Consider the following 19,165-nt stretch of genomic DNA (forward strand, 5'->3'; position numbering starts at 1 on the left):
GAGCTCTTCTGGGAAGGGATTTCCTTTCTGTCCCATATGGGTGAGCTGGTGATTAGGGGAGTGACAGAAGGAGGAGTTGGGGAGTTGTTGCATGCCGCCCATATTGTAATGGCGTATGAAACTGTGCGCCTCCGTGTCTCCTGTGCGCCCCCTTTTTCTCCCTTCAATTTGGCGCCAGGAAACGTATTAATATTACGTTGGCGTAACTTTTTGGCTCCTATCAACCTGCTAAACGATTTGGGGGATCTATTATGATCCATACCTTTATATCCCTAATCCAGCCTTGATAACAGAATATAAAGAAAATAAGTAAGCAACAAGTATAATATCCTATTAAAAGCGGAGTGCTTGCACTGAAGCTGATTTGCAGTTTGTTTACTTTGAATATGGTCCGTTTTTCAGAGCAGCCGATTGGCTCTGACGTTGTTCACTGTGATAGGTGTAGAAGACCCAGGTCATGCCTCATTTGTAGTATAAATATTACACGCATAGGGCTCTCCTTTAGACTCCTCCCCATCTGAAGAAGAAGCGAGTTGCCTCGCGAAACGCGCGTCATGAAGTAGAGCGTCACGTTTGGTGACGTCATCGGAGTCCGACACAGCTACCAGAACACGGCCTGTATTTGCGCTCCCTCCACCTCTGGCCCACCGTGGCAGAGTGGTTGTACTTATACACATGATACATACACTGTTCCCCTATGCAAACCAGCTGTCTCTTCTAACTAGCTTCAACACACCCTTTGCAGACACTTACCAACTGACGGTTTATTATCTCAGCTACCCCCAAAGAGATTGATAGTGTTATCTGCTAATACAGGTTATTTTGTGTTTTAGGCCCAGGCTATGGTTAGTGCTTGCTTGCTTAAGCGTGCTCTCGCTTGCTGATGCTTGCCACTGAGCCCCTACAGCCGCAATTAGAGCGGCTTTAGTAGGGGCTAACCTGCGCTTCCGCACGCTTGCGGAAGCGCAGGTCTTAGGGGAATTTAAAATTCCCCCGCTTGCTGGCGCGACAGGCCGGTCACGTGAGCGGTTCGCCCAATGAGGGCGAACCAGCTCCGTGACGTCACTGGCCCGCCCCCGGCCAGTGACACGCCCGCCCCCGGCCCGCCCCCTGATGGCTACTGACAGCGCGTGCGGTAAGCAACCGCAAGGCCAGGGAAAGCACCCGCTTTCCCTGCGCCTCAGCACGCCTCAGCACGCCAGCAGGGAGCATGGCCGAGGCCTTAGAAGCTTTAGCCACATAGACAATAGAGGCTAAGTTATCCTGTGGATTTGCATATAATATAGGGAAGGATGTATATATCATTACTTATAGCAGGCTCCTAATCTATCTTTACTATTGGATTTGGATTAGATAGGAAATTTTGGTGAAGGTAGAAACCACCTATAGTCACTTATAGTTCAGACACACTTGTATACATTCCATATGCAAAACTGGCAATAATGCCATTAAAGGACAAAATATACCTACATGCAAGTAACATTATGTGTCAAAATAGAACTATTTATATGCCATATCCAATGTGGAAATAAGGAGTATATATGATATAATCAATGCATAAGTAATTCATGTGTTAATATTGGGCGATATAATTCCTATATAACTTGCAACATGGTGATTTGCCAAGAGAAAACAAAGTTGATGAACTCATGTGCTACGTTGAAATCACTTGGATGCAATATATATACAGTGCCAGAAATTATTTATGATCTTTCTGGAAACGCTGCTGATGTCGCAGTAATATTGACATTTACCGTTGAGGTAAAATAAACAAAATAAATAACTGCCTAGAAATTTTGGGCATTAAAGAAAAGCAATATTACCACTCCTCTACGGGGATTTTTAAACATTGTTTTTTAATAGATTAACTCACATTGTCACATATATTGATGTAATAAAATGTTATTATTTTTGTTTTTATTAAGACCCTGATATCTCCATGGGAGCTACTGTAATGTCTAAATATTTACCTTAACAGCCCTAAACAATCATAGAGTGCATACATTTGGAGGGTCTTTTTCCCTTTGGGATAATTTTCTGCATCCTATCAACCTGCACCAGATGTATAAAACGGTTTCTTACATTTGATGCCACTGGGGAAACCATTGCTCAGCGCATCAAAACACACAGTCTCCAAAATTGCCTTGCTACATATCCCCCTTAGACTTTGGGTCCAACATTTGCAAAGTTATTAAACATTTCTTAAACAAGCAATACCACCGACAATTTTTTTTAATTTTTAAATCTTGCCTGAACTGAGGGATCCCCAGGTGTCAGAGCATCATCAATCAGCTATAGGGCCTTAACCGATGTGGCAAACCTGGAGTACACCGAGCAAACTGGAAGAGACAAAATGGCTGCCGGGACAGGGCTCTCTCCCACGGCCAATTGAAAATGCCAAAGTCATCGGGGAGATTATGTAGCGAGTTTCTGTTGGTGATCCTGTGGCCATGTTTGCAGTCGGGCGCCATATTTGTAGTTCCTTTGTATCAAAACCAGCACAAAACCCCCCCAATATCTAGGAAACTGGGGGTCTCGGGATGCCAGGGGACCACCGGTGCAGTACGTTAAAAAAATTAATACATTTAAAAAAAGAAGTTCACAGGCAGGATGCTGCTTTAAATGTAACAACCATTCAAAAATGTTAGAGAAAGTGTTAGTGCCAGTTTCGTTACCAGGAGTCCCGAGAGACCAAATCTAATTACTGGCATAGTTGCCTGTGGTTCCTCCCCCCCCTCTGTTTGGGAAATTAAAATGGGCGTCAAATCTGCGGATCCAGCGGGCCAGTAGTAAGCCACAATGTCATCAAGGGGATGATGTTGCAGATTCCTATTGGATAACTGTTTGGGTCCAGGAAATTACACCGGCGACTAAATCAGTAAGTGTCTCTTCTGTAACCGGGGGTCCCGGAGAAATAGTGATATCCTGGAGGACCGATCAATTCAAATTGTTTCACACAAGTTTTTTTTACAGGATTGCTACTTTAAAAACAATCTTCTATTTATTTATTTTTACTTTCATTTTTTTATTTCGTAATTCAAAACTTTTATCAAACATTGTCATATAAATTATATATAATATAAAAAGCTGTCGGACTTATTTACTAATTAGAAGCCCTACCACAGCGATTAGTATTATTAAATACACAGGAGAAATTAGTTGGGTTTTCGCAGAATCGCCATACTAAGGTTGAAAACCGCTGATCTAGATCAGGGGTTCTCATCTTCAGTCCTCAAGACCCCCTAACAGAACAGGTCAGGTTTTAAGGATATCCCAGATTCAGCACAGGTGGCTCATTCAGTGGCTCAGCCAGAGACTGAGCTGGGATATCCTCAACCTGGCCTGTTGGAGGTCCGAGGACTGAAGTTGAGCACAACTGATCTAGATTATAAGTGCGCTAAATATAACTAGCGTAGGCTTAAAGGCCATGATGACGGTAACTGCGAACGTTTCGCCAGTGAGTGCATCTTACTCTGAGTGAGTGAGACCGGCCACGTCTACAGAAACTTTGCAAGCATTATGGTAAGTGGAGCCCACCTACTAATTGTGAACCGCTTACGTCAATCGTCCAAAATATCTTCTTGTATGCAAAATAGATGGTTTAATTATGAGAAAGTAGGGCAGCAGCTTCTAAAAATACCCACGCCCCCACATTCAAGCTAAATGTGACCAGACGTACTTGCGACTTATTTCTGCATGTCCACAGCTGGAACTTCACATGAAAGAGGGAGAAGATGGAAATATCCAGGTGGTGTGGTCCATGGGGAATTTAGCAGATCTGAATCTTCAAGTTCAAGCAAAAACAAAGCAGGAGGTTAGTGAGTAAGTTGTGTTGCTTGTACTCTTATTGTTGTCTTGTTTATTTGATTTAAGCATCTAAATACACGCCGTTTTGGTTCTTGGGAGAGGGCTTGGGGGTCAGAGTTGTTGCTGAGCAGCGGTACAAGCGGAGTGCAATAAAAAAAAACATTCTTCTGCTTGGAAAACAGCCAGCTGTAATATCCTGTCATTCCTACAGCAAATATAAAAATACACTTGTGAGCACAGACAGGTTTACTACGCGCCTTTTCCCCATAATCGCTCAGCATACATCGCTTCCACTGCAGCCAGGAATTCTGGGTAATGTCATCCCTACAAACTCTGAAAGAGAGAATATCACTTTGTAGATTTTGTACAATTCTTCTCTTATATGCTAAAACAGATGTGTTTAAAAGCGAGTAACCTTAATTGCCCCTTTAAATAACTGGATTGATTAGTTATCGACGGGGATGATGGCTCCTATTTCATGTCTTGAAGCTTCAGTTCGTCAGAAATCATTGGGGGCCCGCTCTGCAAATGCCTGTCACGCATGCGCATTAGCAGCCGGCATGCCAATTTGCGCATGCGCAAAAATTTCCCCGGTGGCCCCCCATGTTTTGGCTACGCCACTGGTCTGAGACATGCGGATGCACCTCAAATGTTTGTGTTTACAACTCTCCCATTAAGGGATTTTTATACATTTCCAACTTCTTCATTCAGTCAGAGTCCCAGATCGTAACGTTTTACATCAGCGTAGGACTATTGGTTAATGACAGTTTGTGTTTTAATTGATAAAAAAGGAAGAAAATTCTATGTAACGAATATATCTTTAGAGTAAGTTGTGGGGTTTGTGTATTCCCCTTCCCGCTGCCGTACTGGCGCAGAACTACAGCGATGTGCCAGATTTATCATAGGACAGGGCTACCAATAGGTCAGGTTTTCAGGAAATCCCTGCTTCAGCACAGGTGGCTCAATCAGTCCCTGCTTCAGCACAGGTGGCTCAATTAGTCCCTGCTTCAGCACAGGTTGCTCAATCAGAGGCTCAGTGTGAGCCGCTGATTGAGCAACCTGTGCCGAAGCTAGGACATCCTGAAAACCTGACCTGTTGGGGACTCTTGAGGACTGGAGTTGAGATCCCTGTCGTAGGATACAATTATTCCTTTTTTCTGCTTTGATAAACATGGTGCAGGTGTGACCCAGTTCTGCTGCCCGGAGACACTGTCTGTTGTGTCTTTTCAGGTATTTTTATTATGAGCGTTATGGGGAACCGCCGCTTAGCCCAGAAAAAAAAATATTTGTACATAACATCACCATGAAATTGATTTTCTTACAAAAATGTGTTGGCCCCTAAGGCAGAGTGTGTAACCTTTTGCGTATAAAGCCAGTGATAGTTCAGTTCACTGGAGACTGCAGTAATCAAACAATAGAAGTCTCCCACAATGTCTGACACCCGAGCAGCATGCATTGCTGGTTAGAAATGTCATTTATCAGGCATCTCTTCCTTGTATTGTGGGCAGACTCCAGTGACAAGCGCAATAACGGAAACGCTTGAAGATATATTGAAAAACCTCATGAGCTGTGTCCGACCATCTGTAGCTTTAAACACCAGACCTACAGATGCAAAGGAATTCCAGGTAAGTGTGGACATGTTCTGTGTCTGCCACTGGTCTTCAGTATGTTCCGAACTTTCAGTTGGAAACCAGCCATTTTCACATGCACATAACTAGATAAACACGCATTCTGATGCCATTTCCAATCCAGTTCTACAGAACCACTTCCCTTTGGGATTAATTGATGACTTCTCTGCTGCCAGAGATGTCTTTTTGGCAGTGAAGGGGCTTCCATAGTCTGGTTATGGGGCTATGTGGTCTCTCTAGAAGAGCATCAGTAGGTACAGCCAAGTATTGGGGGTTTAGATTTAGGACCTGCAGTCCAACCTTAAATCAAAAGTGTGTGTTAGGAGAGTAGCGATAAGTAGAATGTGTATAACCTGGGCTCTGTGTATAATGGGACGGTGCTAGTTAAAAAGTAATGGCTTTGATATCTTCTTGACCATCTTTCACAGTAATGTCACAAAGTATCTCCGGAGCATTCCTTACACCCCTTTGCTTGATATTTCAAAGAGGTTATTGCCTGTTATCTGCCATATTTAGTTACTGTTTTGCCGTGTGTTTTGCAATAGAGCGTGCTCTTTGCCCTTTCAGAATGTACGTGGTGTGGGGGCTAATTCTCAGGTAATCTGCCCACCCAAGCCTCCAAGAGCTCATGAGCTAAAGCTCCAAGTGAGGAACATCAGAGCAACATTTTCAGGAGCTGCTGATCCTTCAGGTACAATACGATGATTTAAGGCAATCTGTCTCTTTTGTTGCTGATGGCAAAAGTGCAACACATGTTGATGTCCGGGAAAAAAATATTTCCACTAGTTTTCAGGTGACCACAAAGTCAGGCTATGATGTGAAAAGTGTTTTGGATCCATTCATTTCCTTTGTTAAGGTGTGTCCTCTTTCTGCAAGTCCTAACTCTGCAATCTTACAAATGCTTTGGCCAAAGGGTTTAACGAAGTGACCCCTCACTTATAATACAAGAGACTTGGGAGGTCTTGAACGTTTGTGTCCAACTTTATCAAATGAGACCCAACGGCTACTCTCACCAGTGATTTCCATAGTTACACAGGGACACGATGAAGATGACTTTAACAAGAACATTTCCAGTTGGCATCGTTTTAACCTGCTGACTAGGAACACAATTTGAAAGAGTTAGTGAGTCAGATATTCCATTTTAGAGGCAGAACAGGGTTGACACTCCAGAAGGGGATTAATTATATATGTTGAGATTAAAGGAATGAATTTAATGTCAAGAAGTGCAAATTCATGCTTTTCAGGCCACAGAAATGAAAAGGTAGAGTACAGGATAATAGGCACTATATAATGTCAGCCACCAGAGAAAAGGAGCTTAAAAGTCATTCTTTCAGGGATGTAATGGAGAAACCCAGCAGGATGCAGGTTATAGCAGAAAGCGAGAGAGAGGTAGTGTTGCCACTATATAGACCATTGGTAAGGCTTCACCTAGAGTACCATATTCAGTACATAAAATGGAGGTTGTGCGTACTCCATGGCGGAACAAGTGAAGTGTGGGCTGCAGTGCAGATATATGAAGTAGGGCCCCTTCTCCCCCAGCCCCTACCTGTTGAGCGGGGCCTTACCCGGCGATGGAGAGGCCCCATACAGGCAGCCGTTTGCTGAAGTTGGCCCCCGATTACCGTTGCGGCCTAAATTTTGTTAGGAGCGCTGGGGATGGCTACCTACACGGACGGACAATGTTCCCCAGATAGAGCCTAAGGAGGGGAGGCAGAATGGCTGGGAACACTGTTCAGCGCTACTAAAATAAGTGGCAGTACGATGTTCCGGCGTGTGGGAAGATGGACCGCTAACACTCGTGGGCTCTGGTGCGGCTGAACAGACAGTACTCCCGCCATTGTGCATACTTCATCATAAAACTTCTCAGGAAAGACTCACCATAAATAACCAGAGAAGGGGGAGAGGGGATAGTGTTAAAAAAAATTGTAAAATATATTATGTGTTTTAACAGAAAAGCATAAGGGAAAGAAGTGTTCAAACAAGAGGTCATGCTCTAAAGCTGGAGGGTGGCAGAATAGTTTACGGGCTATTAGGCTCCATAATAAAATTTGACCAACTATTTGCTGAAAACACATGATGATGATGGTATAAATAAACATTCATGTTTGGTGCCATTGGACCGAGCTCTGCAGGGCAACTGGAGGGCTTAGGAAATAAATGCGGTTATATTATTTTTTTTCTACTTATTAGTGCCCTTCTAAAATGGGCCCATATACCTAACTGGTGGAATAGAATAACGGAGATGAATGGTTTTGTAATCCAGTTCCATTGTTTTTAAGGGATGTTGATCATACAACTTGGTTTCTCAGTTGCATATTTGCTGTATCTTCTCCCAGGGATCTCCAGTGCCGTGTGTACAGCACAACTAGACGACCCTGCACAGAAATTCACTACTGCGGTCGTAAAAAACACTACTGCCCCCTCTTGGGAGGAAGAGTTCACTTTGTAAGTTCAGCGTACGATGGTTGTTGGCACAATGTTCCTTACCTGTTCTATGGGAGCCTCAGAATCTGTTTTACGTTGCAAGGTTTATTGGAGCTGCAAGCAATGAATGCACCCTCCAAAATAGTTTGCATATTACTGAAGTGAAACCTCTGTGGGGGGCACTTATAGAGTTTTGATGGGAAAAATCTCTTTGCTGGTAACGAAAATGTGTAACGGAAGTTACGTCATGGGCAACTGATGGGTGCGCATGCGCAGAGGCAGCTGCTAGGTTCCGCGCATGCACGGAGGCGGCTGCTAGGTTCCGCGCATGCGCAGAACCGGCTGCTAGGTTCCACGCATGCGCAGAGGCGGCTGCTAGGTTCCGCGCATGCGCAGAGGCGGCTGCTAGGTTCCGCGCATGCACAGAGGCGGCTGCCGGGTGCTGCGCATGCACAGACGCGGCCACACCACACACACGGCCACACACCACTGTTATTAGAGGAATTCCCAGTGAGTATAAATATAGAAGTGCAAATAGCAACATTTTTAAAAATGTACCTCGGGGTGTGTGCCCAGCTCGCGCGTTCTAAGTCAAACTTCTTTTGGTTTTGTCACTGAAATTGTGTTTTGATTTTTATGATTTACATTAGAAAGGCTTTTGAGAGCAACGGCATTTAGATACTTTACAGTCTAAAATATATGTATCTTACTTTAGTTATCATAAGTCAATTATATCATGTATTCCAAGTTATTAGTATGGAAATTTCAACACAAAAATAAAATAAATTATACTCTCAAATCTGTCATTGAATTAAAAACATCACCATCACAAATACAATTTCTCTGACAAAACAGTGACAAAGACGTTTCACTTACAATGCGCGTGCTCAGCACAGACAACTTTTTTTTTATTATCGTCTGTTTGTAGAGAGCCAACATATCCGCAGCTATGTACAGTGGGGGTGAGTAGAGTGACAATTGCATTAACAGAATGACAAACGAGTGCAAACAGATACAGAAGGTAATGAGGGTCCTGATCCCAAGAGCTCACACTCTAGGGAATAAGGGGCAATGTTGAAACAAAAGGTAAAGTGGCTGCTCATAGTGGGACAGCGTATGTCTCAGGATGGAGATTGGTCCAGCCGCACAGCTGCTCATTAAGGGTTGGGGTGTTAGCGTTAGGGGGCCTTAGCGTGGAATTTGGTCTACTGTGTTTAACATTTGTTTGCTAACTGGAGATATGTTTAAAAGCTTTCAATTACACACCACAAAGCCATACACGGAATAGCAATATCTCGAATACTACAGAATACACCATCTATAATACTTTTTCTAGGAATGTTTGTAAATAAATACAATTGGTTAAATAATACAGTGACAGATAAAAAAAATTATAAAACCAATAAAAAAACGTTCTTAGAAAAAATATAATTTAGTTACTTTAAATGATAGGCTAAAAAGGTTAAAATGTTGGCTCAGCCCTTCGCGCTGTGACCCGGCCCCTTCAGGACAAACTTGTCCAGCTGCTGCAGGTGGACTTCACCCGACGTCTACACACCCGCCAGGTCACCCCACCCACAACGGAGCTTCACAATGTAATATACCACTGGCCTCCATGTCCTAAATCAGGCAAGGGCTGGAGGAAATCAGGGCCTCAGGCTGCCTTCATTCATACGCCATGCTGAGAACCAGCGGCCCAGCCCCGCACGCCATGTCCCGCCTGTGAGACCCGAGGTGACCTGCAGGGGAGTGGGGAGGGGCACAGGAGCAGTCCGTGGGCCCAATCGTGGCCTTGTGTAAGGGCAAACCGGGCAACTGTAGGGGCCCCCCAAATTTTGCAAATGTTTCAGTGGGTGAAGAAATTTATGTGGATTTCAACTACCACCTAACAAAATCTTTTAGAACTGTTTAATAACTTTTCGAGTGCAGCGTTGATATGGTGTTACATGTATTATGTAAAGGATAATATTCTTCTCCCCGGCTGTAGTAAATATTAATGACACTGATAGTATTATGATACTTTCATTGTCGCTTCATCCACAGAGTAAAGTGAAATTTAAATCAGAAATGCCCAACTTGCTAATTTTCTTAAAGGTCATCAAATTCAAACCTCTAAGGGGCTCCCCAAGGGGCATTACCTGGCCATTAATATCCCGCTTACAATTGTGATTTCAACCCCATCGCCCTGGGCATTAACGGGCAGGAAACGCCCTGTATTCGAGATCATTACTTAATTAGTCTCCGCAAACAAAAATATTAAGAATTCTGGGAACTATCCGAGGATTTTTAATATAAACGATGCAGTTACAGTAGGATGCAAGAAGGAAAGTTTAGCCAAGTAAATTAAACTGGCACTTATTATATTATCTGAACGGATTCATGCTCTTCTCTGTTAGTTTTATCTCTCAACCTCCGTGTGTGTGTGTGTGTGTGTGCGTGTGCGTGTGCGCGTGTGTGCTATGGAATTGTAGCATCTGTGTGCCCCCCCCCCCCGGGGAACACTGGTTTCTATATCAATATTGATATATTATTCATAAGTGAAGTACACGGGATTTTAAAAGGCACACAAGCCCCTATTCATAATAATGTGTGTATGACTGCATTCGATCCAGGGAGCAAGACAACCCCCCAAAACTGTCATGGGAACAGAAAGCATAACATTGGGATTATAGAGGGTGTTAAACAGGGAGAGGATTACAGCCCAGTCACTGCAGCTACTTTGCATTCAGGGGAAGAAAGATTGCTTGTTTTCCGACGTGATGATATCATGACATGGATTTAGACCCAGCAAATGTGTCTGTTCTAACTCTTTAAAAGAAATTCTGAGTAACTTGTACTGTTACCCAGTCGTCATTAAAAGGACCTGCAGTCTGGCTCCTGTTCAATATGCCGTAAAGATGTCTACTCGGTGTTCAAGAAGCGTTTAGCTCCATTAAATAGAATGAAACTTTAAGCTTCTCCAGGACAGGAGAGAGGGCTTCACTGTCCTGATAAATAGGGACCCTTGTGTTTCTTTAGCATACGTAGAACAACCCTCCCCTAGTCATATGATTGAGATGTCTACAATGCGTCCTACATGTCACGCTGTTTGTGAGTAATTTCATTTTGTATGCAGTGATGTGTTATCTTAATTGTATTTGTTCTGCATTAAGAATTTAATATGGTTAAATAGATGGTCAACATAATATTTTTTTCAGTCTATTTTTTCAATCTTTAAAATCAGAGACAGAACATAAAACACAGACAAAGCTCAGTTTTATCACATCCAGTGATACTCATACATGGTACAGTGCCTAAATATATATGTATAAATATCTAATAAGTAAAATGGTCTTTTAGTTTGACATTTTTGGCCAAAATTGTTGTAAGCCCCTGAGCCAACGGCACGGCAGACCACATATCAGGGGTCCCTAACGCTAATATAAATTCTTAATAACCTGTGTAATAACAGGAAGAATGATTTATAGTAAATCTGTCAATATTAGTTGCAAAGTTCTAAGTCTGACTGAAGCTTTTATTAACCTGTACATTACCAGGAAAAGCACTCTGTATTAGAGATGTCACAGCCAAACTGCAAGCAGGCAAGTTCCCCTGAGTGGAAGATGCTATGGAGTGAGCCCCTAACCATTTAAATGTGGGAGGGGGTGAGCTTCAATTAGGAAGGAGGTTCAGTATGTTTTACTATTTTTTCAATCTATTTGAGTTTTAATAAGATTGAACAAAAATGCAAGAAAATTCAGGTATCTGAAATAGACAGCTGTAATAAAGATTAGTATAAAGATCTAGTCATAAACACCAACTTGCTAGTCTTGCGGTGAAGTGCTATGTCTTGTTTTGAAGGTATAATAATAACTTTATTTATATTGCACTTTTCTTCCAATGGGACTCAAAACACTTCACAGTTACAGAAAAAGAAGAAAATATTTAAGATTTATATGCGAGACCAAACACAAGAAAAGATACAAAACAGCATAGGATGGTGCTGTAGTTCTTAAATGCCGGTCAGGTTGTGATTCGTTACTTAAATGCCTGGGTAAACATTTAGGTCTTGAGCCTGTTTTTATAGATTGCCAGGGAGGGGTTCTCTTGAATTGTACAAGGCAGAATGTTCCAGAGAGTGGGAGCAGCGTGGCTGAAAGCTTGGACGCCGAAGGTAGTCAAGGAGATTCTGGGAACTGTTGGGAGTCCTTCATCTGTAGATGGAAGTGAGTGAATGGGAGTGTAGGGCACTAGAAGCTGTCTCAGATCGCTGGGATCCTGGTCATGTAATGCTTTGAATGTCAACTAGCCAATCTTGAAATAAATTCACCATTTTACAGGCAGCCAGTACAGAAACGGAGAACAAGTGTCGTGGCATGAACGGATCTGGTTAGTTAACAACCTGGCCGCAGCATTCTGCACCAGTTTTAGGAGGCGCAGCTCTTTTTTCGGAACACCCAGGTAGACTCATTGCAGTAGCCCATGCTTGAGGATACAAAGGCCTGGACAAGCATAGTAAGATCCTCTGGGGGGGATCAAGTGCTTAATTCTGGCTATGTTCCTTAGGTGGAAGAATGAAGATTTGACCATGGCTGACACCTTATGTTTAAGGGTCAAATTACAGTCAAGGGCAAAACCAAGATTCTGCACATGGACAGAGTTTAGCAGCTTGGAGACCCCACACATGAGGCCAGTGTGTTGACCTCCAGTCTTGTTGTCTTTCGACGGGGAGCATCCACCACGAGCACTTCTGTCTTATCAGGATTCAACCTCAACCAACTGGCACTCATCCACTCTAGGAGCTCAGATAAACATCTATTGAAGACTGGTAATGCGTCCTTAGTGCCTGGTGCAAAGTACAAGTAGAGTTGAGCGTCATCTGCATAGCAGTGATAACCCAGGCAATGCCATCTGATTATGTCACCTAGTGGCAGCGTGTACATTGCGAATAACATAGGAGATAGCATAGAACCCTGTGGCACTCCACATTCCAGGGGCATTGGTGCCGAGGATTACACTCCTGAAAACGCTCTCTGTGACCTGCCAGTGAGAAAAGATCTGAATGAGCTGAGAACTGTGCCACCCAGTCTACAGACAGAAATCCTTCAGGAGCTCCATTAAGATCCCATGGACCATGGTATCAAATGCTGCAGAGAGGTCAAAGAGTACTAAGATCGAACAGTCACCTCTGTCTCTCGCCATCAGGAGATCATTTAGCATACGAACCAGAGCTGTTTTAGTACTATGCCATCTTCTGAATCATGCCTGGAATGGGTCATATATTTCATGGCTTGATAGACTGTTTTCCAGTTGGGTTGCAACCATTTTCTCAATAACCTTCCCTAGGAAAGGAAGGTTCGATACATGCCTGTAATTCGCCATGCAATATGGGTGTAATGAACACTTTTTTTATAAGAGGTCTGATGACCGCTTCCTTCAGCGGTTCGGGAAAGATCCCCGTCTGCAAAGAGCACAGGACTATTTTGGAAAACACTGGGCCAATTAGATCGACAGAGCCTAAGAGAAGGCATGTTGGGACTCTCAATTCACAGGTAGTGGGGATGCAACCCCTGGATTGTTGACACAAGGTCTTCTACTTCCAGCTGGTAAAAACTAGACCAAAAAGACAGAGAAACCTGCATCTTCATCCCTGGAAACCTGACACTTATTAGGCTTGTTTTATAGTAGCCGCGTGTGCATGCACGCGTGTGCTACAGCTCGTGCACGTGAAACACACGTTTAGTGTGTATAGAGTCCGGTGCTGTGAGCGACAGATGGGCGTGTCCATGACGCAAAGTGTTAGGCGTGGCCATGATGTGTGTCGCAAAGGGGGGGGGGGGGGCGCTCAGCCACACAAGTGAACACCCTTTGTGGAGACCATAACTACAAGTAGCACGAAGAAAAGTAAAAATACAACACGTGCTGATTTTCATTAGGGGTAATTAGGGGCTCGGGGGCGGGGGGAAAAGGATGCGACAGCGATTCCAAAGTTGCAGTAATTAGGGTCGTTAGGGCATTTAGTTACTTGTGTGAGTAGCAATGACAGCCGTTTTCAAGCTGGTCACAAGCTCTTAAATGCGCCAGCTGGTACAGTCCCAGAAAACCATGGCATTTACCCGGAGGAGGAGCCGGACTTGTAATGAAATTGCAGCCTCGCTCTGATTTGGGCAATAGAATGTGATGTCAAGCGGCAGCAGCGCAGAAAGACTCTATTCAGAGTCTTTCCTCCGATCTGCCGGCTCAGCGCTCACTCCCGTGCGCGCGTGCACGGCCGAAGTATATAAAGCCAGGTCTTTAACACGGCCAATTAGAAGGGCCGCGCGCGCACGGCGGAGCAAGCGCATGCACTATATTACGGGCCTTGGGTAGCACAGTATATGTCTTGTGGTGAAGGTGGATGTCTTGTGGGTCTGGGTCTTGACACGTGCTTCATGAAATGGTCATCAGAAGTCACTCTTCACCTGACCCCCCCCAACACGTTGTCACCTGCAATATAAGGAAATAGACATCCAGGGTATGAAGGGAGCGATGATACAGGAACACCCCAAAAGAAAAATAAACAATGACGGTGCAGTAAAATCACAAAGATGTGATGAAGCAGTGAAATGTATTTGTTCACTACATATTTATTGATTATTTTTGATGTCTAGCGCCGTTCTGAATCACTTGGGTTTATAAGACCTGCAATAAAGGAAACAGTCTGCGGAATTAAATTGCCTTTTTTTTTTGCCTTTTGTGTACATCTGAGAATACGTTCTTCTGTCTGCTCTGAGGCGGGTTTTTCTGTTGAGGGACTTTTGTTACTATGATTGGTGGTCTTTTTTCCCACCCTCAGTAAGGGGCTGCTCTGATACAGTATGTCCCTATTCACCTGTACTAGCATAGGAGAGACAACGAGAGGAAAGTGGAATTATTCTTGCCGTTAATTCCTTTTCTTCACGTCCCTCCATGCCAGTCCAACCTTCCCTCCCCAGTGCTTATTCGTGCTGCTCTTTCTGTTGCTCGCCTAGACGGATACCTGCTGTGAGGGCAGGGAGCCTTGTTGGGTCAGATGTTGCTCGAGTCATTGAGCCTTTTGTCCTCCCCCAAATGAGTGGGGCTTAATTCCCCTTCATTTATATGGACTAGAAAAAAAAGAAATTAACAGTAAAATGTCCACTTTTGCTCCTCATCTGATTCCCATTTGTCAGTGGTACTTGTTCATAGTAATACTTTTGCTGCCAGAGGGGACCAGTGTTGCATTGTGGTAAAAGAGTGACACTGCTTTTATGAGGAATTGCTGATAAACTCAGGGAGTCTTACTGAGGCAATCAGTGCAAAATGTTTCACAGGGACCATTGGATTGTACTGTTATGCCTATTGAACGATCTGGTTTTATTTCTTTTCATTTCTCCTGCAAAGAGCATTTAATCAGTAAACGGCAAATATTTATTTGCTACAGGAGCAAATGGCGATTGGCATGCACTGCCCGCCCCCCTGGGAAACAGATACTCGCAGAGACAAAGGAAGCCGCAGACAAAGATCTGACATAGAAAGCGTTAGAAATGATGATGAATGGGGATAGCAACATAAAATGTATATTTTAAAGTCGGCTATTCCTTCTTTGTGCTTGAACATAAAGTTATAGAGCAGGGGTCCCCGACTTTTTTTTTTTTTTAAATTGGGAACCCCCTGCTAGAAAATATTTGTTCCATGGACCCCTATAACAGGGAGGGGAGCGGCACCGCATGCTGCAGGAAGGGAGGAAAGAGGACTTCGGAAACAGTTGGTGCACTCTACTACACACACAACTCACCTTTCCCAGTAAATACCAGTTCTTTGTAATCCCCCAAACTGCACCCAAATCCATGGAATGCTGCTGCGCCTCATAACGTCCTCAACATATGCGGCACCTCCCCAATCCTACAACCCTACCCATGCTGCACCTATCTGCCCCCATTGTCCGCTCCCCCCCCCCACATGCTGCTTCACCTCTGCAACCCCATAACTCGCTTATGATGCACCCATCTGCCCCCATTACCCAGTCCCCCCCCACCCCCCCACATGTTGCTTCACCTCTGCAACCCCATAACTCGCTTATGATGCACCCATCTGCCCCCATTACCCAGTCCCCCCCCACCCCCCCACATGTTGCTTCACCTCTGCAACCCCATAACTCGCTTATGATGCACCCATCTGCCCCCATTACCCAGTCCCCCCCCACCCCCCCACATGTTGCTTCACCTCTGCAACCCCATAACCCGCTTATGATGCACCCATCTGCCCCCATAACCCTCTCGGCTATTACACCTGCTGGGAGGCAGCAGAGGCAGGACGGTCTGTGCAAGGGTTGGCTCGCGCTGTGGAGGGCACGGAGGCGGCTGCAAGGTACCAGAGGCAGGTTTGGCAGCGCATGGGATGGGCAGTGCGGAGATTGCGCACACATGGAGCCCGCTCAGGTGCTGGGCAGGGAGGGCGCGTGACTGTCACGCAAAGCACTGGTCCAGCCTAGAAATATTTCAAAGCGAGTATAGACCAACCTCGCACTGATGATACCCATCAAGGTTGAAACATGTCTGTGAGTGGTCTGTACTTGCTTTGCTAGTCCCATGCTGTGCTTAAAAGCTGTGTGACCGGCGATACATCAGCTTAAATGGGCTCCACAGGAAAGTGCTTTTTGTTTTCTCGCTTCTTCTGACCGGGAGCTGGGGGTGGAGTAAGGGTGTAACCGACGTGCGTTTTTCTATTTGGTGCTCCTACAAAAAAATGGAAAGTTTTTATTCATCTGCAAAAAGAAAAAATGTCTAAGGATCGGTAAATGAAGGAACATAATTACACGGTTATGTGGGTGGGTCATCTGTCAAAGTTTTTTTGGCTGCAAAACTATTGCCGCCGATTTTTACCAAAGAAGAAAAGTCCAACTGATTTTTAAATAGGAATGTTTTTTTAATTTGGTGCAGTTTTTTTTGGCCCAGTTTTGCATACGGGAGACTTTGATCAATAAAGACTGGCGCCCGGGGCAGGGCCCCATTGAATTGGTGAACGTGATCTCCCCCTAGAAAATGAGTATCTAATGCAGGGGTGGGCAACTCCTGTCATCGAGGGTCACCAGCAGGTCAGGTTTGAAAGATATCCCTGCTCCAGCACAGGTGGTGCAGTCGAAGACTGAGCCACTGATTAAGCCACCTGTGCTGAAGCAGGGATATCCTTCAAACCTGACCTGTTGGTGACCCTTGAGGGCTGAAGTTGCCCACCCCTGGTCTACTGCATAACGTCACATGATATACCCTGTACGGGACAGCGCACCTAGAGTTTTGGCACCTATGACGTGCAGGGTACGTCACAGGGCACTCAAAGGGTTCAAGTAACTGGTTTTACTTATTTGTGCTTTCATTCATCCCAATTGTGTATGGGCCTTATTGTAAACGTTGTGCAGCCTCAAACCCCATACTGGAGAAGTTTTAAGTTCCATTCATTTGAATGGAGACGACTCTTCTCGGGCTCTGGAAAGTGGCTGGGTAACATTGAATTGGGGCGATTAGGCTGCAAACAAGATACACAGGTAACCGTGCTCGGCCACAGTGATATTAGACAGGCTGCACCGTTGTATGATTCCTAATTTTGGGTATAGGGTCAGGCTGTGGCCCTTGTTGGGATTGAGGAGCAATCGGGTTTCCACGTCTGCAGAAATGCTTTTCCTCAGCTGGGTTTTCTTTTATCTTCGGCAGTGAGCTGAATGCAAAGTCCAAGGAGCTTCTGCTACAGGTTGGAGAAGCTGGGAAATCCTCAGGCAGTAAGTGTAACCATCGTATATAATTGTATGTCATTTCAGTATACTTTGCACCTGGTACAGAGCAACATAAGGGACTTTACAGATCAAAGCATTGCTGGCCCCTCGTAAAACCAGGTCATTTTGAACAATTTTGATTCCTGTAACCCCCGTCTGTGTGTTAAAAGGTAAATTCAGTTTGTCTTTATAGCTTTTTTTTTTTACTTAAGTTGTTTTTGCTTTCTTTTTAATATGCTTATAATTTAATATACTTTACCACGACCCCTCTTATAAGATGTGGGATTTGCCGAGACTGTGCCGCAGTGGTTGTCTGCACACCACCAGTAGCGGATATAACAATATGCCGCCCTTAGGCACTTACCTGGTGCCGTCCTCCTCCTCCAGCGCCCTTTGACGCCGCACGTCCCGTTGGCATGGCAACACAACGCCATGTGACGTCACGTTGCTGGCTGTGGGAGCGCACCCGCACATGCGACCGGCAAGTGCCGCTCACGCATGCACGGGTGGAAATCGGTGACTGAGCATGCGCGGCCGGCATGCATCGATCACGCATGCTCCAACCGCGCATGCCGCCCACAAATGTTGCTGTCTTGGACCCGAACCTAATGGGAAATCCGCCACTGCACACCACGTCTTCATATGTCCATTCCAGCAGAAGTAGATGGAAGGTCTCTCGTAGGAAGTGGAATAACAGATGAGTTGTTGACATTGCAGGTCCTCCGCGGGCTTGGGCAGCGGTGCCCTTGGACCTTTTCAGAAAACAGCCGTCGGGGCGGCAGAGTTATGCACTTAGCTGCGAGTCTGGTGCTGCTGGGTCCGGATCGATCGCTGCACAGGTGAGTAGATCCGCTTTTTATTCTTCACTAGCTGGAAGTACCTGGCGCTGCTCGGGAATTCAACGTAACCAAACAACACGGAGAATTTTTTTTTTTCCCAAAATTTTTTATTAGGCAAATACTTATTTCACAATGTACATGTCATATATGTTAATACAGCCTAATACAAGTTTTCTCCATTTTTTGGTTAAAGAAACCAGAGAGAAAGAGGAAAGCTCATCGCCCTCCTGGCCCTCCTGGGGTTGTGAGGGGGGCGCGAGTATGGAAACAGAGAGTAAGAGTATGAAAAGGGGGGGAAGGGAAGGTGGGGAGGGGGGAGGGGGGGGGATACTTGTTGCTTATTACGTCCTCAGAGTATTTCTACTGGAGTTTCTAGACTCGTTCTTTTTACTTTTCATCTTTGGGTTAGGGACGTGGGGGTGCCATATGGGTTAGCCACGGGTCCCATGTTTTATTAAAGGAGTCCGTGGATCTTTTCAGAAAAGCCGATAGTTTCTCCATGTTCATTAACTCTTGTATCCTATTTTTTATCGTTTGTTTTGAGGGGGGAGACACTTTCTTCCAGGCGGCAGCCACTGCACATCTAGCCGCTGTTAGGATGAAGGAGATTAATTTACCTGTTGGTCGGTCCACATTTTCTAGGGGCCTGGCCAACAGGTAGGTCAGCGGGTCGACAGGGATTTTGAGGCCGGTGACCTCTTCTATTAATTTTTGAGTGGTTC

The 19,165-nt window shown here is 44.8% G+C and overlaps 1 protein-coding gene across 5 annotated transcripts in view; it reads left to right on the plus strand.

The window, feature by feature from the left end:
* Positions 1 to 19,165, plus strand: part of C2CD2 (C2 calcium dependent domain containing 2) — a 102,450-nt gene that overhangs the window by 52,535 nt on the left and 30,750 nt on the right. For all 5 annotated transcript variants that reach the window (XM_075593687.1, XM_075593686.1, XM_075593689.1 and 2 more), the window contains exons 5-10: positions 3,707 to 3,814; positions 5,316 to 5,432; positions 6,003 to 6,126; positions 7,772 to 7,880; positions 17,546 to 17,610; positions 18,322 to 18,443. In XM_075593687.1, coding sequence (XP_075449802.1) covers positions 3,707 to 3,814; positions 5,316 to 5,432; positions 6,003 to 6,126; positions 7,772 to 7,880; positions 17,546 to 17,610; positions 18,322 to 18,443 — 645 coding nt within the window. The remainder of the gene's footprint in view (positions 1 to 3,706; positions 3,815 to 5,315; positions 5,433 to 6,002; positions 6,127 to 7,771; positions 7,881 to 17,545; positions 17,611 to 18,321; positions 18,444 to 19,165) is intronic.

Source organism: Ascaphus truei, chromosome 3 (genome assembly GCF_040206685.1).
Source record: "Ascaphus truei isolate aAscTru1 chromosome 3, aAscTru1.hap1, whole genome shotgun sequence".
NCBI lineage: Eukaryota > Metazoa > Chordata > Amphibia > Anura > Ascaphidae > Ascaphus > Ascaphus truei.